Below are 23,163 nucleotides of genomic sequence, written 5' to 3'. Positions count from 1 at the left end.
TCCCAGATTCAATACTGATATATCTAAGTGCCTATCTGACATCCTCACTTATTCAAGAGGCATCAAACTAACACATCCAAAGTGAGACCCTGTTCTACACAGCCCCCTCCCCACCCCGCCACATGTGCAGTCCTCCCCATCCTGGTTGATAACCCCACCCTTCCAGATGATCTGCTCAAAGACTTTGGAATCATTCTTCCCTCCTCTCCCCCTTTCACAGCCCATAGCCAAATCATGAGAAACCTGCTGGTTCTGTTGGTTCTCTCTTCAAAATACCCCTTACCTCACTCTGGTCTAAGCCACTGTAATTCCTCACCCAGATTACTGCAATAGCCTAACTAACTGATCTCTCTTTCTACTCTGGCCCTTCTACTTTCTGTTCTCAACACAGCAGCCAGAGTGATCCTGCTAAAATATAAACCAGATCATGTCACTCCTCTGCTAAAAAAAAATCCTGCAGTGGTTTCTCAATTCACTTACCATCAAACTCTAAGTCCTAACCTTGACCTAAAGGGCCCTACTTAATAAGATCTGTTATTTCTCTGAGCTCCTCTCCCACTAGGCTCCCCTGCCTCACTCGGTTACATTGTCTATGACCCAGCAATTCTACTCCTAGAAATACCTACACACGCATACAACCCAAAAATACATTAAAAAGCACATTATTTCCAGTAGCCAAAACTAGAAATGTCTATCAACATTTAGAATGAGTAAATAAATTAAGAAAAAGGTCAGTCACACAGTTGAATACTATACAGCAAAGAAAAAGAACAAAGTAAAAAATACAACAAAAATTAGATGAATTTCACGAATAAAATTTGAGCAAAAGAAATCAGAATGAAAGAGTACATTCTGTATCGTTCCATTGTTATTAAGTTTTAAAACAAGCGAAATCAATTGATGGTGATAGATATGAGTTGTTACCACTGGGACTGAGGGTGGGGGGCAGTAACTGGGAAGAGACCAGTGAGGTGCTGGTACCATTGTCGTTCTGATCTGGTTGGGGATAAAACAAGTATATACATTGTGTAAAAATTTATCAAGATGTACACTTACAATTTGTGCATTCTTCTGCAATTATGCTATACTTCGATAAAATATGCTTAAAAATTAAAAGTAAAAAATCACTATCATGTTTAAAATCACTATCAGGCTGAAAATACAGGTAAAAACATTTAGAACAAAATATATTTTTCTACACGTACAGAATTGTAAATAATTAACTAGAATTTTCTACTTATACTGATATTCTGTTATACACCTGTTGATATCTCAAAATGAACTTATAAACATCAGGTATCAAAATAAGAAAACACGGTGAAAACAGGAATCTTTGGCCTCAGAGGAAACATGAGAACATAATGAACCGATCAAAGGGACAAAACTGACCTAATCAAGATCTTTTCATTGTAGCAAACAAAAGTGAGTAATCTAGACATGAAAATATGGTAAACATAAACAAGGCCTCAGAAAAAACAGGGCAAAATTTCACTGAAATGTGACACTTGTTTATCTGCCCCTCACTCCATCTGACTTTCGTTTGGTGTGTTATCAGGATCAGCGTTAGTGGGAGCATGAACGCTGCCTGCTTGTTGACAAACACTGCTGTTTACTGAGCTTAGTCAGAGAAGCCCTGCTTCAAACAAGCTCTTATGTAGAAACCCAATATGTAAACAGATGAAGAGTGTAACTGCTCTCCTCTGGACGAAATGCAAGGCTGAGAGACATGGGGGATCTGCAGCCACACGCCAGCTTTCCCTGAGGCCCATGGGAAGACCCCAGATGAACCTCCATACAGTGCAAAAATAGTGCTCACCCCATGACCCCAAATGACTGAGCTAATTTGAGAGTTTAAAAAGGAGCCCTTCCTCTCTCACCACCCCATCCTTACACGTACCAAAGATGCATGCTCAGGTAGACGACCTTCTAAAATACAAAAATGGTCGCTCTTGGGTTAAGATTTACAAGGAGCTAATATGAAACAAAAGTAGGCAAATACATGTGTTTTCCCTCTGCCCTAGCTGATCGAGCTTTAAAAGACTGTCATGTCAAATGAACATGGAAGAATGGGTGGGAGAGGGGGCAGGCTGCTAGAATAAATCTATTGTGCTCTCTTACCTGTACTTTATGTAGTTATTATGTTTACTTTTGATAAGGAAAATGAAGGGAAGAGAATTAACTTGGCTCAGAGACAAAAGTAGTAGAACTAGAAGTAGCTAAATCTCTCCAATTCCACAACCATCCCAGAACAATTCTAGATTAGATGTTGCTCTATTACATCGCCTGGATTTCCCCCCTATCTGTACATTTCTTACAATCCATCAGGTAAGAAAGGCCGAAGAGGTCTGAATGAATTGGAAACTATGAATAAGTACATCTGAAAGGGGCATATTAGCCACTTATACTGAACGCACAATTCGTTAGCCCAAAAGGGCTCCAAAATTCTTTTCATGGGCACTGCTGTCTATAGGAGGTTCGTATGCACAGACAACATATGTTGGACACTACATAGTCCAAGAAAAAAGCAGAACTTACCACCGCTCCACCACTTTCTGCTCTTCCCTTTCTCCTAATACTGCAAAGACTTCAGTGTTTTCTAAAGCTCGGCAGCTAATCTCTGTGAAGACGGTTCTGCCTTTCAAAATAAAGATGGCAGTAGCATAGCGGGCACGGCCAACCAGCTATGGGGGAATGTGTCACTGAGAAGAATAAGGTTCTTCATGTGGCACGCTGAATTCCCATCTTGTGCAGCGCCTCTGGCCTCAAGCTACTTCACAAGGACAAGGTCAGGACACAAAGTACTGGGTACATAAGCACCTTCGGGTCTCAGTCAGTTTATTAACTTCCTCATTCTATCAGTGGAAAGCACTACTGATCATAAAGGGAATGAAGAGAAGTCCTGTCTCATTCTCAAATTCTACGGCTGTGAAAAGTTGTGCCACATCGATGCTCCCTCGCCTTAAAATTAAAGCAGGTATCACAAATACTAAGTCAAAAGGTTAGTATTTTTTCAAATAGGGAGACAGTTAAACTGCAGCCCCCCTAATACTGATATCTTTGTTAAAAGGGATATGCTAACTTCTTAAAAGTATTGCCATACATTTCATTCTTGAAAAAAAAAAAAATGCTCACACAATCTTGCATTTACTTAGGTATACACACGTTCACGCCCCTTACCAAAAGTGACTTCTCCTTTGCCAGTTTTGTCAAACAGCTGAAAGGCCACCATGAACAAAGCATCTGGGGCACACAGGACAGATTCAAATGCTACAAATTCTTGAAAGGATATTAATCTGCAACATAAAGCAAGCACAAAGCATAAAGTCAGTAGCTTGTGGAAAATAAAAGCATACACAAATATGCACGAAGAAAAAAATGTCACTGTTGAAAAATAAAATTCAAACCTAAAAACATTTATAAACACTTAGCATTTCCTTTTATATATAGTGGACCTAAATAACAATGTACAGAATCTAAAAGACATGACAGGTTTGAATGGTGGTTTGACATATTAGATGCATTATAATTTCAAATGTAACTGTTTTACCCAACATGTATCATTTTTGTTTAGCGCATATTGTGGGATTCCAGAATTAAAGCTTAAAAACTTTAGATGAAAATATGATTGTGCTATAATAGCAAAATCAAGCTGCTCTGTAATGCATTAATACCTTTACACACTATGTAACATGGTTCAGAGAGATTCATTCATTCATTACTGCTATCTACTGACCATGTGTGGATTAAACTAGGACTGGGGGTGGGGGTGGAATACAGATAAATCAGACATGCAAGAAATCTAGGAAGCAATTTTGTCTGGACAGGAGAGTGCATAAAAGAGAACACTGTGAAATGAGATTAGAAGCACAAGACCGGAGATGGGCCTGAAGACAAGAAAAGGGCCTAATCTTTCTTCTCTAGAAAGCAAGGAGTGACTGAAAGTTTCTAAGCAAGGTCATGACATGATCGAATCTATCCGACAGGAAGAGCATGACAGGCCACAGATGCTTTGACTTTCAAGGAGTAAACAAAAGCTTTCCTAGAACTGTCTTTTGCCACTATTTTATATTTTAAATGTCCAACTATTTCAATGATACATTGAGAAAGTCCAAGTCTCTGGAGGATATAGAAGGAGGACGAACACGAGAGTAATTTTCCTATGTTTCACAGAACACTTAATTACTTCTAAACATCTGATGAGAGAACACGTTTTTATGGAGAGTGTACAAAGCTAACTTAGCTGTTTTCAGAATATCATCTGATATTTGTAACAATGTCACAAAGAAAAGAAAAACTCATGGTGTGTTCAATACACTATCTCTATGTCATTCACTGCTCAAAATACATCCTGGCCAATGCATGGGAACATTCAAGAACGGCATGTGTTACAGATGAATGCTTGCCCGGAACATTTTATCCTCTACGATACAGTCTGTCTTACTGAGAATCTATGTACAAGCAAGACCAAGGGTAGGCAGGGATGAGAAAGGAAGCATATTTGAGTCAAACATTCCTGGCTGGCATCAAAGAATTTACAACCTGTCGGGGGAAGACAAGGCAGTCATGTGCACATATGCCCACCAGAATGCAAAAGTTGAGTGTCAAAAGTAAAAGGAATAAAGCACTAAGGGGCACAAAAGAAGGAGTGACTTATTTTGCCTAAAAGAACTGGTGAATGTTTCATGGAGGTGTGGCATGCAAAGAAAAAATTTTACTTTTGAGAAAACTAGAAGTCAAAGGCTTGCGTGAGGTGAAACAACTGGGTTCTGGCACTTTGACCTAAAAATCATGTGTCCTGATTTCCATTTGAGATAGAATTCTAGCTGATATAAGAGGATGAAGAAAAGAGAGAAGGGTAGAGAAAGGATGTTCCACAGAGAGGAAAGAACAAAGTACAGAGGTGACAACAATGGGGTGTGCTGTGCTTAGAGAAGGACGAAGGTCATGAAGATTAAGAGTGGCTTGAGCTGTTAACGACAGCCACTCATGGGAGATCTGAAAGGCCAAGTTACAGAATCTTGACTTTTTTTGCAGGCAGCGAGAAGTCACTGAAGGTTTTGGGATTGATAACTATCCGGTGCAGATCTCTGTTTGAGGAAACGGACGGTAATTTAACAGAGGAAAGACAAGACGTGGGGAGACAGCCTGGCAGCTAGAGACAGCAGGAGTCTAAGCCAGAGCTAAAGCACTAGGTCTGAAAAGAAGAACAAAGGCTAGAGAAATACAGTTGAGGCAGGAATGACAAAACTTTGAAGCAAATGGATGTCAGAAGCTGAAGACCAGGAAACAGGCCAAGTTATTCCCATGACTTCTAACTTGGGTAACTGAGAGGGATGATGATACCAGCACCAAAAAATAAAGAAGAAAAAGGAAGAAAAAAAAAAAGAGGAAAAAGTTAGAGAGAAGGGACTTGTGAGAGAACAAGATCAATTCAACCGGATTAAATCCGAGGTACCAGTGGCAGACTGCCAGCAAACCACCAGAAGCTAGAAAAGAGGGAAGGCACAGATTCTCCTTTGCAGCCCTCAGAAGGAACCAATCTTACTGACACCTTGATCTTAGCCTCCAGAACTGTTAAGACAATAATTTTTTTTTTAAGCCATGCAGTTTGCAGTAGTTCGTTATAGAAGCTCTAGCAAACTAATACAGAGACCAAGATTGGGAACACAGATCTGAGAGTTTTTAAACAAAGGCTAGTTAAAGCTGTGAATGAAACTGCCCAGAAGCATTTCAATCAAAGATGCAAGTTCACGTTTTCTAGACTACTGAGGCAGTACAGAGGAGAAACGTGTTTCTGAACCATTCCTCACATCCCACGATGCCTTCTGAGCAGGCACCAGCAACCCTACAGCCAGTCTAACTTGATGGCAGTCTGTCAACGCAGAAAACAATCATATTTGCTAAATTATCCCTGCGCAGACGTTAGGTTAGTTAAAAGTGAATCGCATAGTGTGTTATCTAGAAAAGTGACATTTTTCAAAAATTTAATGATCTGAATAAAGAAAGGCTTAAGTACAATAAAAAGAGCATCCCATCTCTCTCAAAATGGTACGAGAAACCTGAAGACTATCAACGCGCATTAACAAATTCTCCTCTGGCAATGTCAACGTGGTTTCATAACCATAACAAGCCAATGAATACTCTGGTATTTTAGGCATGTTACAGATATCTAAAAGGTATGTAATTTGGTAATCCTGTTAGATACAAGTACTATACATCTATGTAGGAGGTATATAGATGAACCATGAAATCATAATGTCTTACTGTTCATCAAGATCATTTTGGATTTTCAAGGTAATCTGACTAGAAGGCTATCAGAATAATTATATAGTACTACATTCACTTACAGCATGATACCTAAAAACATTCATATATGTTTTTCATATAAACAGTACTTCAGTCTTGCTTTACAGATTTAACGGGTATTAGCATAAATTACAACAACGAATACAAGCTTAATCAAGTTCAGACCTGGCTGGTGAGCTCACTAAGTTCCTTTTTCCACCCTCCACTCCCTAAATTTCTTTGACAATGTTAGATGCTCTTTAAAATAAATCACGCAACTCTGATGAACTCTGTCTGGTATCTAAGGAAAAGTACTTGACACAAATGCTCACCTGCAGCAACTAACAGTGGAACAGGGGTCAGTGAACATGGAAGAAAACACAGGAGTCACATTTTCGTAGGCCTACACTGCCCAGAGGTCAGGGGAGAACAGGTATCTAACTATGCTCTCTTATGGTTCTGATGCTACCAGAGAACACAAACAGTGACTTGTTAAGCAAGTCACTGTTTGTGTTCCAAACCCCTAGAGCAATTTTTCTCCTTCTGAAAGCCATTGACAGCAGCAAACTGACAACTCCTTTAAAGTCCAGGTAAGCAGTGAAAATAGTACATACTGCTATCAAATACCGAGCCAAGTGAGAAAGAGTTAAAAGTGGACTGCCTCTGTGTGCTTAACTCGTGACAATGTAACATTCCATATCTCGCATATACATAGGAAGATACTGGAAGGATACATACAATGATGACAGTGCTTCTTTATAGTAGCATAACTTTAAGGTCTCCTGTCCCCTACCTTTTCTCAACTTTGCAAGGGATAGCTCTTAGCCCGGAGATACTTAAGATACAGTAGAGAATACAGACTGAAAACTATGATATAAAAAAGTGATAATTAATATAAGAAAACTGAAGATAAATTACTCAATGAATTCAGAGATAAAGATTATTGTTCTATTGAGAGGAAGGATGAGAGATGGGGAAATTGGGAACACGATGTCAGAGGGAAGATGTGGCCAAGTAGACAGGTAATATCAGTACTGCAGGAGAGGTAAGACGTGATCAAGTCAAGATGGGAGGTGGAAAGAGAGGCCACCAACTGCAGTGGGGCTTTGGTGCCTACTGTATATGCTAGGCACAGGCCATACTAGGACTACACAAATGAAAGTGCAACCTCTGCTCCCCAAAAACTGGTGGTTGGGGGGTTGGGGGTTGGGGAGGGCAGGTGGTGAGCCAGGAACCAAGGAAGGAAGGTCGGAGATGAAGAACCTCAAGACATGCGGGCTTGTTTGAGTGAGGGCAAGTACAGCGGAAGGCATGGTGCTCACATCCTGATTGTAGACACAGGTCTGAAATTTTTAATGACATGATGAATTTGTGCTTCAGACCGTTTAATCCAGCAGAAGAGTGAAAATTATTAGGAGGGAGAAGGGCCTACAGCTGGGGGATGTGTTGGCTGAATCCAGGGAAGAGCCATGAAGGCCTGAAGGAGAAAGATGGTGTCCTTGTGACGAAAGGATAAGAGTAAATAGTACTGTGATCTCCCAAGGGCAATGTCCCAACACAGCAAATCTTAAAAATGCCTACGCTCTCTGACACTATGATCCCACTTCTAGGAATTTATCCTGAAAAATAATTAATGAATGTGTGCAAACTTTTACCTACAGAGCCATTTAGCATCACTGTTGATAACGGTGAAAAGTGAAAACAACCACGATCTGCAACAATATGTGACTAATTAAATAAAGGAATACTATCTAACCACTAAAAATTGTTGTAAACAAATTCAAGTTATTAAGTAAAAAATCAGTTACATAAATATTTGTATAAAGTGATCCATTTTGTTAAAAATGGACAAAATTAATATTTTATACACACACAATCTGAAGGACGTACACCAAAGTATTAGCGGTGATTATCTCTCGGTAAAGTAAATTTAAGATTTTTTTTTTCCTTTTTGCTTGCCCATATTTTCTAATCTTTTCAATAATAAGCATAGGGTATTATTTTTGTAATACAAAATAAAAAAATATATGAAATAAAACAACAAGGACCTAAACTTAGGTAATGACAGAAGGACTAAATAAGAAATGGTGTGGGGCTGGGGACTTAAAAAAAGAAACAAATGATTGAAACAATCGCACTACCTCTGGCTATCCGGGTGGATAACCAACCTCAAGTGCTTCTCTTCCTCCCTGCTGTTTATTCTCCCTCAGCAGCGGCTCATACCCCATGTGGTCCCTTTCATCTCCCGCCTGGCTTCTATCTCCAGGCCAACTCTGCGGCTACGAAAGTTTAAGCAACTGCACATAAGGATCTGATCTGTTCAGATTTCAGGAAGTTTGGTTGTAGACAACGCACCATATCAAAACCCAATTACCACTTTTACTTAAGGTTCCTAACCACAAGAGTGCTTCGCAAAAATAACTTCTCCTTAAAATCCTCTTCATGTGTTACAACAGAGGCCAAACAATTGTCCCGGATTAATGGCAGAGATAAAAGTAAAATCTAAGTCCAAAAACAGAGCTCTAACCACCAGACCACCCAGGTTCAAGTATCCATGAGTGTCAAGAAGGGAAAAAAGAAAAAAAAAAAAAAAGAACTGGGGTCTCCTATGATCACCAGTTTACCAAAAGAGCTTTGGCCTCCATTATTTGAACATCTTTAATAGCTTTTGGAGTTATACAGCTCTTTTATCTCCTTCCCAAAAAGGCCTTGCAGATATACATTCTTCAGGCCACCAAGCACATATGTACCTTGTATCTATTATATGCCAGGCAATGCCCTAGATAGTAAGGGTACCATGAAAATGAATAAGAATGACAGAATCTGTGTTCTCAAGGAATTATACTCTAATGGAGAAGGTAAGCAATGAGAATAAGATGATTCCACAACCAGATAATTGCTGAGGACAAAATAAAATAAAGGAATGCATTAAACCAGTGTTCCTCAGCCCCCAGAGAGTCTATTTAACTGGTCTAAAGAGGACCTGAGCAGCTGTTTGGATTTTTAAACCTCTGAAGTGATTCTACCATACAGCCAAGCTTGAGAATGACGGGGATGGCAGAGAAGGAGCTGTTATCGCTGGGGTGATGTGAAATCTCGTGTCACCCCAGCGGCATGTGGTCGGGGATGCTCGGTTCTTCCTCGCCGACACAGTAAAGAATTACAGGTCAGAGAGATTTAGAAGTAAGATTTACTGAAAGTACATTTTAGAAGGAGATGGGCGATACTCAGGAAGGTGGCGGCCCTGTGGAACTGGGGAAGTGAAGAGATAAAAGACAGAGTACACTCCAAGGGAGGAGCAGGTTTTCAGAGAAGAGAACTCTAACAGTGCAGAAGTGGGAAGGTCTGTATTATCTTAGGGCATTCCTAGGGGATTGGCACTGTGAAGTCATTTTGATCGACATCTGGCTGTTTTATAACTCCCTGCCTACTGTGCATGCCGTTACTCAGAATTCAGTCTGTTATAATTAGATTCATGAACTTCTGGGTATAGGGATGATATTATAGTTATGGTATAATGAGGCTGAGGTTATGGGCAGGTTAGGGTAGTACTTTCTGCGCAAGCGTTTGTGGCTCGTTAGGCCAGCAGCTTTTATGGCATTTGTGCCCTAGGATTTAGGATAATTTATAACCCGAAAGGGGATGTTTTTTATGGGAGGTCCTTAAGGAAGGTCTTCAAGGAAAGTTATGGTTACAGAGCTGGGCCTTCTCATGTCTAACTACATAACAGAGCCGCTCTGCCTAAGGTGGTCAGCAAAGGCCTCTGGGAGGTGGCATTAAGATTTGAATGATGAAAAGGAAGAAGCACTGGGAAGATCTGGAGGAAGCGAAACCTCAGTGCAAGAGCCCGCCCTAAGTAAGGCAGGCCAACCTCGGCAGGTTCCATGGGGCAGGGAGACATGAGTGGCTGGAGACTAAAGGCAGAGGGAAGCGGGTAGGGAGACAGGGACGAAGGTGTGTGCAAGGCATACAAGGCCGTGTAGAGTTTATTCCAGGCATACATGGGGAACAGCCATTGTTAGAGGGTTTTATGCAGGGGAGTGACGTGACCCCACCAAACACACACTCAGGACACTGCGGAGCTTGGACTGCGTGGTGAAGCACTGAGTCCAGTCGGAAAGCAGCTGCTGGTCTGGGGTTGTAGCCAGAGAGACATAAATGAGAAGTGGTCAAATCCAGGATGTGTTTTCTAGACAGAGCTGGTAGGGCTTGTCCTAGAAGTCCTAGCACACAACTTTCAAAGACCAGGGGCAAGTCAGGCCCTAGCTGCAGATGACCGGTGGCCTGTGGCTGCAGGGGCTCTGGCAGCCAGAAGCACAGACTCTGAGGCCCTGAAATTACTGAAGAAATGAAAACCGCTAGCTAGGCAGATGATGAAGGAGCTCATAAATAAAGATTTTATTTAAAATGCCAGTTGATGGTCGGTGAGCAAACAATCTAAGCCTCACTGCCCCAATTATGTAAATTGTCCTTAACACGATCTAAAAAGAGAATGAATTATTACCTAATTCTATATTCTAAAAACCATCAGTAATAAGGCAGAAACAGGCCCGAGTTCTAGTTTTTCTCTTGCCTAATTGACTGACTGATGTTGCTGAACAAGTTGGAGAGGCCTCCTTTCCTGACTTATAAAAGGTGCTCTCTCCAGCGCCTCCCACTCCGCAAGCCCACTTCCTTCCATTTCAGTTGCAGGGAGCCTTCCATGCCCACCCAAGCACTGGCCTTGGCACTCCTGGGACTGCATCTGTTCTGACGCCAGCTGCGCTCCTCAGCTCCACCACTCACTCGGGTTCAAATCTCACTGCAGCGTTTGCCAAGGGCCTATTTAAATTCATTGGCTCCAATGAAATCTGGCAGATTGAATATTGTTCAAACAAGCAGGCTACTGCCTGGCTTTAAAAACCTATTAAAGATTTTATTAGCAATTTTACTGTATTGTTATCATGAATTTAGCCCATAAATACCACCTCTGCATATATCACTGCCTCCCTATTGCGGAAAGAAGATAAATATATAGGCTCTCACAACTGTGAGCTTAACTCGGTTTTATGACCATACTTCCAGATTTATCTGTCTGTCCGTGGCTTTATACTTCACTCCAAACAGGACATCAGCTGCCCAAAGCTGACTGTGCCAACAAGCAGGATTTATGAAAGGCATTCTTATACCTCTAGCACTTTCTTCCTTATCAGAGGGATTCAGCGTATTTATCAGTAGTAATTCATCCCTTCTACTTCTCTTTTGCTAATACTTAAATCACACCCTAGAAAATGCCTTTCACCTACACATCCTCTATTCCCCATTCCTTCTTCTCCTTCCTGTTAAATAACACTGTCCAATGACTTCAGGAGAAAGTGTTTCCTTATCCTGCCAGCTCCCCCAACCCATCTTTTAACCTTTGAGTCATAAAAAAGGCTCTAACCATGGCCGATCCCCCACAAGAGTGATACCGCATCAAGGAACAGAACCATCACGGCTTCTTAAAACGAGAGATAAATCTCTATTTCCATAAGACTCTAGCTAGATACCCTATTATTTCTTAAATACTAATGGATATTATTTTTTAAGCTAAAAAACTATCTCATATTACATTATCTCTATTTTGTATAATTACCAATATTGAGAGCAGAATTTTATAATGTGCATCACAAATATTCTGTATTTTAGTTACATCACGGGTTAAACAGCATTTTGAGATCTATCCAAAGACTTGGTGTTCTTTTTTTAAAGGAAAAGTATGCTAAGTTAAAAACAAACAAACAAACATAAATCACTTTAAATTGGGGACTGCCTTTAAAGGGGTAAGTTGAAAGGGAAATAGAATGATGTTGACAAAAAAAGGGGGGCAAGTAGTTGTAAACCATACTGGAAAATCAACTGAGGTAGGCAAAGTACATTTAAAAAATGCAGGTTTCCTACATCCTCTGTTATTCTTTTAATTAAGGCTGGATGAGAAGACTCTGAAAGGAATCAAAGTTTTGCCACTCTTAGGCTGCCTTTTAGGAAATTGATTTTAAGCTGTTTATTAAGAAAGAAGGCTCAGAAAGAACCTCTGACCTACCCCTTTCCTCCCCAAGAGATTCAGACAGAAACACCTGCTTTAGGGAGGGAGCCTGGGCCTGATCACCCTAAGGACCTTCACCCTGGCATCAGTCAGGAAGACTCTAAGCCTGTTAGCTAGACCCCGCCCCTCCCATCCCGTGTCCCATTGCCTCCTGGCTGCCTAGCAAGAATTTTCCCACCGTGTATGTTCTACTCTTCCTCAACAACCTGTAAATTGCCCATTCTCACTTCTGAACTCTAATACCTCGCCCCAATACATAAAATGTCCTATACACCCAACCTCACTGTCACAGTTGCCTCACTGTCTTTGGAATTTTCATGCTTATGTGAATCCCCCACACGCATGTACTAAAAATTTGATTTTCTCCTGTTAATTTGTCTGTTCATTTAATTATTAGCCAGCTGGAAGAACTGGGAAGGTGGGAGGAAATGTATCATTTCTTTTTTAGCCCCCACAGCTTCAACTTTATTAAAATGGCAAATGTAGAAGGATAATGGAAAGATACACTGCAGATAAGAAATCAGTAACTGAAAAACCAGCAGGCACACAAATTTGTTAACTACTATTTTTTTAAGTGACCACACTGCCTGATCACTCTGCATAAAGTAGATTGCCAGTAGATAATCAGGTACTTCAAATGCTTCTAGTAGAATAGGCCAATGCTTTGTTTATCTGACTTCAGTCTCCAGTTTGATTGTTCCCTTGGTTTAGAGCTGAAAAGCACAAAAAGTAACCTCCACTTAGAGACCTTGTCAGAACCTAAGGCACAGGACAGCCCGAGGAACAGAATTTTCTCATGCATACTTTTAGCAGATGCCCATATTACCTATGGGTGTTCTTTGCCCAAATAGCACTTTAAAATAACAAAAAATGATTGAGTTAAATGATTTTTTTTTAATTGGAACAATGTCTTTCTTAAAGTGTTTTTCTGAATCTCTGAAGCAAAGTAATGACGATTAAAATGATATTTGAAAACAAATAAAAGGCACCTGAGCACAAATACAAAAAGTGCTACTTTCTTGTATCTGCCAATGACAATTCCCCACTCACTGTAAAAAAATAAACAGTAAGCCAATTTTTAAAAAATATATATAAAATCAAATTTTACTGATTCCTCTTTGAGAAACATTATCAATTCTCAGGAACATGTTAGCATTTCCTTCTGTTTTGGATACACCCAAAAACATTTTTGATGCAATTGTAACATAAGCTCAATGATTTATGCCAATGCAAAGCAAAAATTAAGTGACTGAAACAGCCTTTACCATATTTTAAAAATAAAATTATTCATGGTGAGGGCAAGAAGAAATAGATGTGCACAGGCTTGAGCCAGATTATCACACACACACACACACACCCGCGCGCACACACACAGCCAACATTAATATCCGCTGTGCCAGCTGAATTCAAATTAACCCAATTTTACATGTTAATTAAACCAGCTATTTTCTTCTTATTGTAGTTTTCCTTCTCAAGTAGTAGAGTCTACAACTGATTCCCAATAGACTTGTTCCAACAACAATGACGTATTCATTTACTTCTATTATGACCATACAATACAGTAACTGAGCAGTAATTTTTCACAGTCAATTACATATGTGGTTCTTCATGCTTAAAGATGCTGAAATAATATGTACTATAGAGCCATATGCCCGAATCTCTAGTCTGCCTGAGGCAGTTGCCTGGGTAACACATTTTCTCTCCAGTTTAGCATAACCCTTCATTGAATATCATTAGGTGTCATTAAATAGCAAACATTAACATGAACTTCAATACACTACTTAGATGGAGTCATTTTACCCATGTAAACAAGTCCTCCATCATTTATAAAAAGCTTAAAATTGATTATGCTTTTCTGTATTTAAGACATGAAAAAGAAAAAAAAAAGTGCCCACGTGTTGATTCCAAATTGAATTGGTAGAAATTTCTGTTAACATAAAGAACTCAGACCCAGTTTCATAGGAAACTTTCATTGATAGGGTCATATTAGTCATTGTAAGAAAAGGAAGATTAGGTTTTTAAATCTTACTCAGAATTATAAAATAATTCCATCATTTGCCGCTCAGACTATCAAAGACTGTTTTACCCTCTTTTCTAAGCGGTGTTACAGGACGGTTGGTTAGAGAAGGCGCTAGAGTTTATTAACAATAAATATAATGAATAAGATGTTTAAAAATCAAGACACATAATACACAGAAAGTATGGGATGTACCTTGCATTATTTAAAATATCTTAAACGCTAAAAATTTAATAAAGTTTCTATAGTTTAGCTATGGCAATATACGGTTTATACAGGCTGCTCTAGAGCAATGCCAGTTTTAAGAGAGGCAATTCCCAGTCATCTCCATCAGCCCCCCATCCCATGCCACCCCAAAAGAGCATCTACATCTACGAAAAACAATGCACTTGCTCTACAAACACAGTTTCCACACTTAGAGCCCTCCCTTCCCGCCTTCCTGACCAAATTACCACTTTTACACCATGGAATTATAATTTTTCTGAGACACATCATAATTCCATGTAAGCCTAAACTCTTGGCCTGTGAACAATTACAATTTGCCCTCTATCATCTGCATTACAAAGGGTCTCCAAATTTTCAATATTAAAGGACACATATAAAAAGAAAATGAATCATCAAATGGCATCCCTACCTCTAATACACTTTCTCACCTTCCCATCACAAAAGAAAAGCAGGCTCCAAAATCCTAGAAGTGGGGCTGGGGCAACTGATAAAGGGTCAGGAGGCAGCCCCAAAGCTGTCCACAGTCAATCTAAAAGTAACAAAAGAGAAAGCTCTGCCTAGAACAAATGAATTGTTAGTGATGGTGACTGAGGCCCCACATACAAATACGATGATGAACTGGGATTTTTTTATTTTTCTTTTTCCAACATCTGTTTCCTAATTCAAAGTAAGGAAGAAATGGCCACACAAAACTGAGTGATTTTAGCTTTGGGCACTTTGTTCTTACCTCTCACTGTTCTATAAACATTCATGTAGCTATTCGTAAAGGTGAATAAAACTTCAATCACCGTGTTCAGTCCAGGGGCTGAGATGTTGTTGGCAAGGAAAAATTATTTGATATTAAATGTATATTCCATTTTGGTTTCATCATTCTCGTTTGAAATGAGGTAACTCTTGGGATATAAACCGACAGCAAGGATAAATCTCAGGCAAAATATTTTCAGGATATATTGGGATCAGTATAGATTTAGTCATATTTCTGATGCCTCCATGACAATTCGTGTGTTGAATGATTACTTACAACACTACAGGATTTCAAATAAAATTTTAAAAATTAAAAATGTTGTATAAACTGTCATTATTGAGAAAAGTAGCCTAGTAACTTAAGAAACATCGTTAATGAGAACTGAAATAATAAGTGATTTTCTGCTTATAATATTCTAATTAGGTAGTGTTTCTGGATTTTACCCAAGATCCTCAATAAACAGAACACTATTTCCATCCCTAGTCCCAATACAGATTAATTAAAATGTTACTATATGAACATAATTTGCTTGCCCGAGAACTGGCACAAGATTTGGTAAAGAAAAAACATAATTTTTTCTTATAGTTTATGTTTTGTCATCCAAATAATCACAAACAAAATACAATGAATTCACCTGTTAATTCAGGCCACCCATGAATGTAGAGTCTCATTAAAATAACCAAAAGCATTTATTATAACTGTCTGAGCCTAGTCTACTTCGGTAAATTTTATTTTACTATCTGGAAGAACCTATATAAGTGCTGAAAAACAGGTAAGGAAAGAAAGTTTTCTGTCCCAATTGATCCAACATGGTTTCCATCCTATTCCACACAGTCTCTGCATCTATTAACAAGTCTTGTTTCTAAAGGTCTTATAACAATGCCAAGCTTTTTAAAAAGCAGGCAATTACAACGCAGAACAGCAATTGTAAAGAACAATCAAAATTAGAAACTGTTGGGAGTACTTTATGTTTTTGTAAAAGCAAATTAAGCTACAAGACTTTTGAGACTCTTGCTTTTTCTAGGTACAATTATTGCTAATTGTGGAAAAGCAACATCAGCGTCTAATGCTTTTTCCTTCAGTACGTTGGTGACTGTTTTACTTCCTGACTTAAAAAAATAATAATAACACCTCCAGAAGAAAGCACTGATCAGGAAATTATAAAGCGATAGAAAGGGGATTTCAATATGAACTACATGTTCAGCCAATCCATAGGTACTTTCAAGGGGAGTTTTCCCCAAATGGAAATGCAACACCTTTAGTGAATTTCAAAAATAAAAATAAAAATAAAATAAAATAAAATTATATTCTAAACTAATAACTGGAAGGATAATGTGAACTAAAATTAAAAGAGACATGGCTGCGTTTATTTAACCACGGAAGGCTGTAACTCACCAGACCACAAGCAGAGATGAGAGGGGCAGAAGGGCAGAGCCGAACGGTGCCCAGTCAGCAAACGCTTCGGCCTTCATAGGGTACTGACGGGGAAGGGCAGGAGTCTCAAAAAGGATCAAGACACTAATGGTATGGGTGGTTTTCTTGGTACAAAAAAAATTAATGTTAAAAAAAAACAAGAACGATCCCACACGATTGTGGTACCAGTCTATTTGGAGAGCATAAAAGTAAAGACCAGAGGAGAAAAAAATTTGCTAAACGTTTCAGTACCTGTGACAGAACAAGACTGCATAAAATGGTACAGTGTTCCTTGGGGAAAATGACAACCAGGGATTTTAACATGTTGAATTTCAATATGGAACCAGAAAGACAGCCTGAGAATCTCATCCCCTCATCATCGTAATAACAATATCTCGCATGCTCACGGCGCTTTATGTATTCAGTTCATTCAAATTCATTCAACAAACACCAACGAAGTGCTACTATGTGCCAGCCACACTGTTCTAGGATCTGCAGATTTAGCAGCAAACAAAAGAGATAAAAATCTCTGCCTTAATGGAGCTTCCAGGCGAATGTGTGTGAAAAAGTCGAGGGGGGACAAAACAAGGAAGTCTTTGTTACAAGATGAGAACCACTATGAGAACCACTACAGCAAACGGGGAAAGGAGTGTCAGGGGTACAGTTTAAAATAGTGTGTTTGGGGAAAGCATCCCTCAGAAGGTGTCACAGGAGCAAAGACCCTAAGGAGGCGAGGAGCTTCTTGGCAAAGGAAGTGCAAAGGCCCCGAGGTGACACAGCATGGTGTGTTCAAGAGGCAGCAAGAAAACCAGTGAGGCTGGACCAAAGTAATCAGGGTGAAAGTGAAGGAGGAAAGCGGGGGAAGGAAGGAGTGGCCGCTGCAAGGCCTTGGTGGCCACAGTAAGGGCTTTGGCTTTTACTCTGAGTGGAATCAAAAACCATAAAGGTTGTGAGCCAGAGAGTGAAATGATCCAGCTTAGGTCTTAACAAGATCACTCTGGTCACTTTGCTGAACAGACAGAAGGGATGACTAGATGATGGGAGGCTTGTTAAGAGGCTACTACAACCATCGGAGTGAGAACTGGCCATGCTTTGGACTGTGGTAGTAGCAGCAGAAGAGGTAAGAAGCAGTCGCACTGGATGCAGGGCAACATCCCACCACAGTTAGTTACGAATGAAATCAAGAAAGGCTAAGTCATGTAAAATGCAGGTCACATCCCTGGGAGTGAATCTAAAGAACTAGCCAACTGGGGGCTACACGTCAATCACTGGTTACGCTGCATCGCTGAAGAGTGAACTAATAATAGTTTTAGAATTTCAGTTCTTTTGGTGCTCACGTAATACAGTTTTAGTTTTGAAAATGTACACTTAGATGAACTTGCAGAGAAAATTGAAATGAAGCACAACTAGAGTGGTGGGCGGTGTGCCGCCCCACTGCCGGTTTGAAGCATCTTCACCAGCAGCTGGTGCAGCGCCATCTTTGCTGGTGCAGGTTGAACAAGGATTCTGTGTTAGAAATCAAGCTGATACATCTCCTACTAAGTATCTCCTAAAGGGATGCCCTGGTTGGGAAGCCTCAAATTGTCAGTCCTTCAGTGATGACAACAGTTATTAACTTAAGAGTTGGAAACTTCTTGATAGTTTGTCCCATGTGCCTTTATGAAACAAAATCAAGTAATCGAGCCTGCCTTGGAACTTGCCTTTGGACCTATTCTCATCTAGGGCTCGCCCCCAGACGTGTGCAGTGGGTCTTTGTCTGTCCTGGCTATCCCTGTCGGTCATCTCTCTCATATCTTCCTTTCTCCTATTGTCTATGTTGGTATAATGAAGCCTGAAGAGCCACTGCTGCTACCGCCACCCTCTTAAATAGGACAGAAGGAGTTTTATTCTATGTTGAGGGTAAAGACAACTAGATCTGATGAAAGATTAAACGTGAGGTATGAGAGAAAAGGAGGAAACAAGGATGTCTCTAGAGTTTGGGTCTGGACAACTGCAAGATGCGATGTCCTGAGACAGCGAACAGGAAAGGAAGGAAGAGTGCCACTGGAGAGAAGGATCAGGAGCCTCGTTCAGGAAACCTGAGGTTTGAGAGGCCTAGTAGGTAAGCAAATGGAGACCTCGAGGAAGCGGCTGCGTGGACCTGACTCTGGAGCTCAGCAGGGAGGAGAGGGCTAGAGACACCGTGAAATGAGGTCACTCAAGTAGTTAGAAAAAACTGGAAGTCCCAGGACTGAACCCCAAAAATGGGAGATGAGGAAGAACAAGAAGAGGGGACTGAGCAAGAGCAGCCGGGGAGGTGTGAGAAAAGCCAGAGACCGTGGTGTACTGAATGTCAAGAGAGTACTTTGGGAAGGTGCGAGGCAGCAGCTACGTAACCCTGAGGACTAGTATTTCAGTGGATTTTGCTATGGGGCTCTGTCAGATAATACAAAACATATATACTGGTCTCTGCCCCTGGTTCCCGGCACAGCGCTCCCTAAAACCCTAATAATTTCCTAAATGACAAGGGCACTAGGAGCATCTTTTGTTGTCCTATTTATTCTATGACCACGGTTTCTGACAGAGAGCTCCTGAATCCCTTGGTTCCCTGGGTGATAGCAGTGTCTCTGTTCTAAGCAGTGTCTTTAAGGTGACTCTTGGTGGGCTCCTGGATAGGAGCTCATCACCAGAAAGACCCAGAGATGATTAGAAGTTTGGCATTTTCAGCCCACTCCCATTATCTAGAGAGGGAGAAGGGCTACGAGTGAAGTTAATAATTGATCATATCTACATGATGAAGCTTTCATAAAAATTCCCAAAACACAGGGTTCAAGAGCTCCCAGGCTGGTGAGCACGCGGTTCTGGGGAAGCAGTGAGCCGAGGAACTCTGAGCCCCTCCACAATGCCTTGCCCTGTGCCTCTCTGCCATCTAGATGTTCGCCTGCATCCTTTAGCAAACCTTTTATAATAACCTGGTAAAGGATAAGTACACTGTTTTCCTGAGTTCTGTGAGCCGCTTTCATAAATTAACCGAATTCCAGGAGAGGGCCACGAAAACCTCTGATTTATCGTTGATGAGTCAGAAGCACAGGTAACAACCTGGACTTGTGACTGGCATTGGACGTGTGATGGGGGTGGGGAGGGCAGTCACGTGGCACTAAGCCCTTGTCTTGTGGGATCTAACAGATCTTCTCCGAATTGAGTTAAATCGTAGGACACCCAGCTGATGTCACGGAATTGTTTGGTATGGCGGGGAAAGAAACCCCACTTATCTGATGACCAGAAGAATCAGAAGTGAAGCGTTCTGTGTGAGTAGTAAAGGAGATGCACACAGAAGGAGCAGTGAGTTTCTCCTCCTCAGGATCTGAACAAGAGCAGACCCAGGACAGCCGTGGAGGAAACCTGAGGGGAGTGGACTCGAGCGTGAATGGGTGGAGACAAACTGCAGAGGGCCAGAGGGGCAACGCTCTCGATGAGCTCTGCAGAGAGAGCAGAAGTGGAGCAGAGATGGAGGAGGAGGCAGAGTCATGAGAACTTTTCCTTAATATGAGAGAGATACCAGAAGGTTTATGCGCTGTCAAGAAAAGATCCCAGCAATGGGAGAGGGAAGGGGAGGTGATGATGTGGGAGAGAGAAGAAACGCTGGAACGAGACTTGTGAGTAAAGTGAGAAGGGAAAGCTGACTGAACTCTTTCATGGATGTTATTTTACTAAGTAGCAACACACAAGTGATCACAGAGCAGGTACCGGCTCCATTTAATCAGATGAGAAAACAGGCTCAGAAAGTTAGATCACTCGTCTACAGTCCCAAAACTTTTAAGAGACTTAGTAAGATGTGAATGTGGTTTTATCCACCACTATCCATGTTCCTTCCACTGTGTGTTCCTATTTGAACAACCCGTTCTGTCTGAGGGCAGCGGTTCCCAGAAGAATTGAGGTATGTAACATAAAAGCCCTTCTCCTGCGCATGTGGATAAGGGAAAGGCGGGCAGATGGCCTCAGCAGCATTTGGTGCAGAGAAAACGTAAAGAAGTAAAAGAATATCCTGAGTGTAATTACAGTTCATCTAATTCATCACAATGTGTCTGGTTCTCTTTGACAAGAGCCCTAACAGATGGTCTGGAAAAATATCCTTATGACTCAAATAATGTAAGTATTAAAAGCAATGGTCTGTAAACTTTAATGGCTATTAGAATAAACTGGGGAAATGATTCAAAATGTGTATTCTTATGTTACACAGATATAAAAAAAATAAGTAAGATGTCCTTACATAGAGTGATCTTCAGGACATATAGTTAAGTGACAAAAGTGCAGGAGGAGAGAGAGAGAAAATATGTTCTGGGAACTAATATTACACACATGGGGACTAATATTACATCAAACTGACTGGGACCTGGGATTAAACGTTATTACATATTACACACACCCAGATTAGACATTATTTCAGGCTGTCTGTGGGAGTGTTTCTGGATGAGATTAGCATTTAAATGAGAGAACTGAGTAAAGCAAATTGCCCTCTCAAATGTGGGTGGGCATCGTCCGATCTGTTAAGGGCTTGGGTAGAACATAGAGATGGAGACAGGTGGACTTGCTCTCTCTTCCTGACTTACTGAGCTGGGACGTTCATCTTCTCTTGACCTCAGACTGAGACTTAAACCACCGGCTCCCCTGATGCTCAGGCCTTTGGATTCGGACTAAATTACATGACTGACTTTCCTGGGTCTCCAGGCTGCAGATGGCGGATAGTTGGACTTCTCAGCCTCCACAATTACATGAGCCAATTCCTTATTATAAATCTCTCCCCTTCTGTCATTTCTCCCTTCCCTCCCTCTCTATATTGAGAATCCTAATACACATGCACACATACACATACATACACTCTTTCATAGGAATACATCCATAGTATATAGAGAGTTTGCATAGCTGCCTTTTGGGTATGAATGGGGAGATACAAACATGAATATGCATACATACAGCTTACTTATATTTGAGAGAGAAATACCCATGTGGAAGAAGAAACTAAAGGAAATAAAAGTGAGCTCTAAAGAAGAAGGAAGACAGGATGAAGGGACAGGCATGGTAGGTCAGACTTCTCTGAAGATATCTTGCTTCTGTTATACAATTTTGACTTAGGAAACATATGTTTTACATATTCAAAAATTAAATTAAGTCTAAAAGGAAAAAAGCAATCTCTAAAAATTAAAAACAAACTGAAACGAATGAACCTAACCAAATATCAAGTTGGTGGCAAAACCACACGGAGAAACGAATTATTTCAAATAACCTTAGAACACAGTATTTTCACTGTATAAATTCATTGGGATACATACTAAGCACAAAGAAAGCTGAAAAGAAATCTTAAACTTCATTCACTATCTAATTGTTAGCAGCAATACCAGTCTTATTATTTTAAGTATAGTCTACATCTTGCATACATGTAATTATGTGAATGTTGCTGGTAACTAAGACTTTCAATGAAAGAGTAAAAAAAAAAAAAAATCAAAGAAATAAATATACTTTAATTTTGTCAACTGTTTAACTTTGAATCAGAAATATCAATATGAAATGAAGACTTTTTTCCCCGTGCTATCTACTAAAAAGACCTAAAAGCAGTAACAACCTAAAAGAAAAAATACACTTACCACCCAAATTGTGGTCTCTAAACACAACTGCCCATTAAGAAGAATAAGGGCTCCATGGAGGAGTGAATGATTCTAGGTCTGGAGCAGGAAATACACAAAATAACATCCTGTTTTGCCAGAAAGCAAGTAAGCTATGACATATTAATGGAGTCTATCAGAAAAGACTAATGAAAAAATAAAAGGGTTCTCATTGGCCAAAGATGTGATAAACACATTTGATTAAAACATGCCAAATATATATTTAAAAAGCATATGAGTTCAAAAAACTCAATATTAAAAAGGCTCCCATTCCCACAAAAAACAATCCCCAAATCGCTGAACCTTTAAAGTTACTAATTACAGCACCGATTCCTTATGCTGAAAATTGGCTCTGATCAAGCAATTTGTTTGACTCCTGTGTCTGTCTAACCCAGACCTCTCCCTGGAAATCTATACCTAAATATCTAACAGCCTACCTTTCCAACTGCATGTTTAACAGGCACTTCGATATATTTTTTTTAATTTATGTATAGTTGGTATATAGTATTAGTTTCAGGTGTACAATATAGTGATTCGACATTTCTGTACCTTACAATGTAATCATCTGTCACCATGCAAACTTATTGCAATATTATTGAGTATATTCCCCTTCATGATTTACGCCCATCCGGCCACCCCACTCCCTTCTGGCAACCATCAATCTTATCTATTTCGATGAGTCTGTTTTTATTTTGTTTTGTTTGTTTGTTTTAGATTCCACATATAAGTGAAACCGCACCATATTTGTCTTTCTCTGTCTAACTCATTTAATTTA

General features: G+C 40.2%; 1 protein-coding gene across 5 annotated transcripts in view; it reads right to left on the bottom strand.

Moving 5' to 3' along the window:
- SLC25A13 (solute carrier family 25 member 13) overlaps positions 1–23,163 on the bottom strand; it is a 165,371-nt gene that overhangs the window by 102,066 nt on the left and 40,142 nt on the right. For 3 of the 5 annotated variants that reach the window (XM_039878040.1, XM_039878041.1, XM_039878042.1), the window contains one exon: positions 3,178–3,293. The exons of the other annotated variants lie outside the window; for them this stretch is intronic. In XM_039878040.1, the coding sequence (XP_039733974.1) occupies positions 3,178–3,293 (116 nt within the window). The remainder of the gene's footprint in view (positions 1–3,177; positions 3,294–23,163) is intronic. 5 annotated transcript variants of the gene reach the window in all.

The sequence above is a fragment of the Pteropus medius genome, unplaced genomic scaffold (assembly GCF_902729225.1).
Source record: "Pteropus medius unplaced genomic scaffold, Ma_sr-lr_union100, whole genome shotgun sequence".
Lineage (NCBI taxonomy): Eukaryota > Metazoa > Chordata > Mammalia > Chiroptera > Pteropodidae > Pteropus > Pteropus medius.
Note: the sequence above shows the minus strand (reverse complement) of the source record. Positions and strands in the feature narration are given on the sequence as shown.